The sequence below is a fragment of the Cebus imitator genome, unplaced genomic scaffold, assembly GCF_001604975.1.
Source record: "Cebus imitator isolate Cc_AM_T3 unplaced genomic scaffold, Cebus_imitator-1.0 Scaffold343, whole genome shotgun sequence".
NCBI classification, from domain to species: Eukaryota; Metazoa; Chordata; class Mammalia; order Primates; family Cebidae; genus Cebus; species Cebus imitator.
Window position 1 is genome coordinate 1,098,444 of NW_016107658.1, and position 4,394 is coordinate 1,102,837.

The following is a 4,394-nucleotide window of genomic DNA, read 5'->3' on the forward strand; positions in this document are numbered from 1 at the left end:
AGACCTGCCCAGTGGCTGGCTTCTTTCAAGTAGCATAATGATTTCAAAGTTCATCCATGTTGTAGCATGTATCTGAATTTCATTTTCTTTTATTGATGAATAATCCGTTATATGAATATGCCACATTTTGTTTGTCTAGTCATGCATTGATAGACATTTAGGATGTTTCCATCTTTTGGCTATTATGAACAATGCTGCTATGAACATTCATGTAACATTTTTGTGTGGACATTTATTGTTCAGTGCTGTTGTGTAGGCACCCAGGAGTGGAATTGCTGGGTCATATAATAGTTCTATGTCTGATTTATATTTTAAAAGCTCATTCTGGCTGTTGTGTTCTGGATAGAATGTATAGGGACAAGGGAAGAAGCAGGATTAGTTAGGAGGCTACTACAACCATCCAGGAGCTAGATGATGGTGGTTTGGACCAGAGTAATGGCAGTGGAAGCAGTGAGAATGGATCGGAGTCTAGGTATACATTAAAGGGGATTTGCCGACAGATTTGATTTGTATTGTTAGAAAAAGAGTAACGGATGATTCTTAACGTTTTTGACTTGAGAAATGAAAGGAGAAATTTGCCGTTTGATGACACAGAGCAAAGAGCAGCTTTGGAGGAAGGTTAGGGCTTTGGTTTTGGGTTTGCTGTATTTGAGACATCCAAGTGGAGACATTGAGTAGGCCATTGGAAAAACAAGTCTGGAATTTGAGTAAGAGAAAATTTGAGGCTGGGCACGGTGGCCCAAGCCTGTAATCCCAACACTTTGGGAGGCTGAGGCTGGTGGATCACCTGAGGTCAGGAGTTCAAGACCAGCCTGGCCAACATGGTGAAACCCTGTCTCTACTAAAAATACAAAAATTAGCTGGGTGTGGTGGCACAAGCCTGTAATCCCAGCTACTCAAAAGGCTGAGTCAGGAGAATCACTTGAATTCAGGAGATGGAGGTTGCAGTGAGCTGAGACTGTACCACTGCATTCCAGCCTGGGTGACAGAGACTCCATCTTAAAAAACATAAAAAATAAGTAAAAATAAATAAAATTGAGTTATTCATTTATGGAGGATATTTAAAGTCATGAGACTAGATGAGATCATTTAGGGATAATTCTAAATAGAGAGGAGGAGCAGCCCGAGGAAGAAGTTTGGACACAATCTAAATATTAGAGGTCTATAGGAGGAGGAGGGACTAGCAAAGGAGACTGAGAAGCAGCAGCCAGGGAGGTTGGAAGAGGAAACCAGGAGAGTGTGGTGTCCTGGGAGCCAGGGGAAGTTATTTGATATATTTGAGGAAGAATGCATTTTTTTCCCCTTTTCCTACTTCTCTCACTAATTCTTTGAGGTAAGGGGCCCAGGAACGGTGTCCTTTCCTTTAAAGATGAGAACTGCTGTTTTGAATTCCTGGAGTCATCCTTCATGAAGGCAGTTATGCTAAAAAAGGATTCTGGTCACTTGAATACTGTCTTCTAGACATACTGCTTATTTATGGTTGTATCTCAGTCCCACTGAGGGCATTTATTCAAGAATTCAGTCAATAAAAATACTTGGGTACATACTCTATGCTAGCCTCTCTTCAAGGCATTGGGAACATGTCGGTAAATAAGATATGTGGTCACTGATCTTATGGAACTTTGTCGAATGGAGGAGAAAGACATTAATTTATTTAAATTCTTGAACAAATTAAATAATTTGTTTAAAAGACATAAACAAATAGTTACATATGTGGTGACTGTTGCTAAGAAATCAGGATGCTATGGGAGCACAGAGGAAGCTTACTAATCCAGACTTAGGGTAGGGGCATGGCCTGAGACACATGGAGGAATTGACATATAAGGAGAGATCTGAAGAAGGAGTAGATTTAGCCAGGTGAAGAAAAGTGACCATTGTGAAAAGAACATCCTAGGAAGATAAAAGAGGGAAGATGGAGAGCTTCAGGGTATCAGAGAACCAAAATATCTTCATCTTTCTAAAACATAAATTTTGAGGAGGAGTGGGGGTGAAAGATGAGGGTGGAGAAGGGTGGCAGGGGCCAAATCATGTGGATATTCTTGCCATGCTAAGGAGTTTTAGCTAAATCCCAACAGCAATGGAAAACCACTGAAGAGTTTTAAAAGTATACTGAGGTTGGGCACAGTGGCTTACGCCTGTAATCCCAGCACTTTGGGAGGCCAGGGCAGGTGGATCACCTGAGGTCAGAAGTTCAAAACCAGCCTGGAACATGGTGAAACTCCATCTCTACTAAAAATACAAAAAATTAGCAGGATGTGGTGATGTGTGCCTGTAATTCCAGCTACTCGGGAGGCTGAGGCAGGACAATTGCTTAAACCTGGGAGGCAGAGGTTGCAGTGAGCTGAGATCGAGCCCTGCACTCCAGCCTGGACAACAAGAGTGAAACTTCATCTCAAAAAAATGAAGTATTCTCAGCTGGGCACCATGGTGCATGCCTGTACTCCCAGCTACTCGGAAGGCTGAGGCAGGAGGATCACTTGAGTCTAGGAATTAGAGACTATAGTGCACTATGATGGCATCTGTGAATAGCCACAGCACTCCAGCCTGGGCAACATTGCAAGACCCTATTTCTTAATTAAATTTATTATATGTTTAAAGTACACCCATGTTTATTTTAGCAAAATCGCTCAGGCTACAATTGTGACTGGATTGGAAAGAGGCCTGACTAGAGGCAGAACTTGCTTCCTTTCAATATTGGCTCTTGGTTTTTATTGTAGTGTGCTATTTGAAGTGCCAAAGCTGAAAAGTGGAAAGAGTGCATTGGAAACTGAGAGTGAGAGTCTGGATAGCTTCACAGCTGACTCGGATAGCACCTCCAGGTGAGGTTCCCACATTTCTCTCATCTCCACGCAACCCAAGTTGCGATTTTGTTCTGCAGCATCAGTGTTCCTGACTTCTGTTCTCAGGAAGTTGAATGAGGTATTTCCTCCAACCTCACCAGAAGTCTTTTCGGTAGCACGTGTACTGATTTGGCTCTGAGCACAGCTTCCTGGATCATATTGGCTTCCCCAGTCGATTCCCCCAGTACCTTGCAGTATTCTTCTTAGCCATGTAGCAACTGATGCTGCTGTCCTTTAAGAATGAGGGATATGAGTGTTTGTGTTTGTGCTAAGTTGCCTATCTGGTCTTCTGCATTCCTTCCAGGTAAATCAGATGTGAAGTATACCTTCTGAATTTGCTGATTACCATGACCCAAGCCACTGGCTTTCCTTCCATAGAGCTTTGATCTCTGGGTGCAAGGGGAAGGGGAGGAGGTGACTTAGTTATAACTTGTGAATCTACCTCCAGGAGAGACTCTCTGGATAAATCTGGCCTCTTTCCAGAATGGAAGAAGATGTCTGTTCCCAAATCTCAAGTAGAAAAGGTAAGCTTCAGGTTACTGAGCCACCCTCCTTCCCCTCCCTTCCTTCCCTTCCTCCTTTACCTCCCAGTCTCCCTCCATCTTTCCCTTCCTCCTTCCCCCTCACTCTTCTCTTCCTCTTTCTTCCCTCCCTCCATCCCTCCGTTCTCTTAGGCAGAATTTAAATCAGGAATTCAACTAAACAAATTTCAGTTTAGAGTCACTTGGGAGCATTTTCTAAGGTTTTGGTTGAATTGTGTGAGAAAATAGGTTTCGTACTATTCCTAGGCACGTAATCTTTCCTTTAAGTTTGTCATAGTTTCGGGAAAATCCGAGCCTCATTCTTCTTAAGGCTATCCTTTCTTACTCACTCCTTCTACCTGTCCATCTGTCCTTTTCCATTTTCATGCCCTTGTTCCTTTCTAGGAAACTCAGCCTGGAGGTCAAAATGTGGTAATTGTGGATGACGGTGAGATGATATTTAAGAAGAACACCAGGAAAATACTCAGGCCTTCAGGTAACTGGTTTCCCTTACTGGTCTTTTGGGACCAAAGTTCTGAGTACCCTTGATGGGCTCTTGGTATGGAGAAGAATAGGTCTCTTTTGATTTGGCTTTTTGGTCTTCTCCTCAGAGTACACTAAATCTGTGATAGATCTTCGCCCAGAAAGTGGCCCCTTGGGAGACAGAAGCAAATCTGTCCCAGGCCTCAATGTGGATATGGTAAGTGCCCTTGTATTTCACTTTGTCACTATATGAAATTTTATTTATCTAGATTTGGCTTTAGTACCTGATACTCTCAATCAACCTATTTAATTCTTTAGGAAAAGGCAACATGAAACTCGATACCACCAAATTTCTAAAGTAAATCTGGTTCCTGATTTGCTTAAAGGAAAGGACTGTCTTTGCTATCTCTTTTCTTTCTTTCTCTTTCACAGTGTCTCACTCTTGCCCAGGCTGGAGTGTAGTGGCACAATTATAGCTCAGTGCCACCTTGAACTCCTGGGCTCAAGCTGTCCTCTCACCTCAGCCTCCTGAGTAGCTGGGACTTTAGGC

The 4,394-nt window shown here is 42.8% G+C and overlaps 1 protein-coding gene across 2 annotated transcripts in view; it reads left to right on the forward strand.

Annotated features, from left to right (window-relative positions):
• Positions 1-4,394, forward strand: part of SYTL4 (synaptotagmin like 4) — a 58,034-nt gene that overhangs the window by 39,252 nt on the left and 14,388 nt on the right. For both annotated transcript variants that reach the window (XM_017505869.2, XM_017505868.2), the window contains 4 exons: positions 2,718-2,819; positions 3,289-3,364; positions 3,767-3,857; positions 3,973-4,061. In XM_017505869.2, coding sequence (XP_017361358.1) covers positions 2,718-2,819; positions 3,289-3,364; positions 3,767-3,857; positions 3,973-4,061 — 358 coding nt within the window. The remainder of the gene's footprint in view (positions 1-2,717; positions 2,820-3,288; positions 3,365-3,766; positions 3,858-3,972; positions 4,062-4,394) is intronic.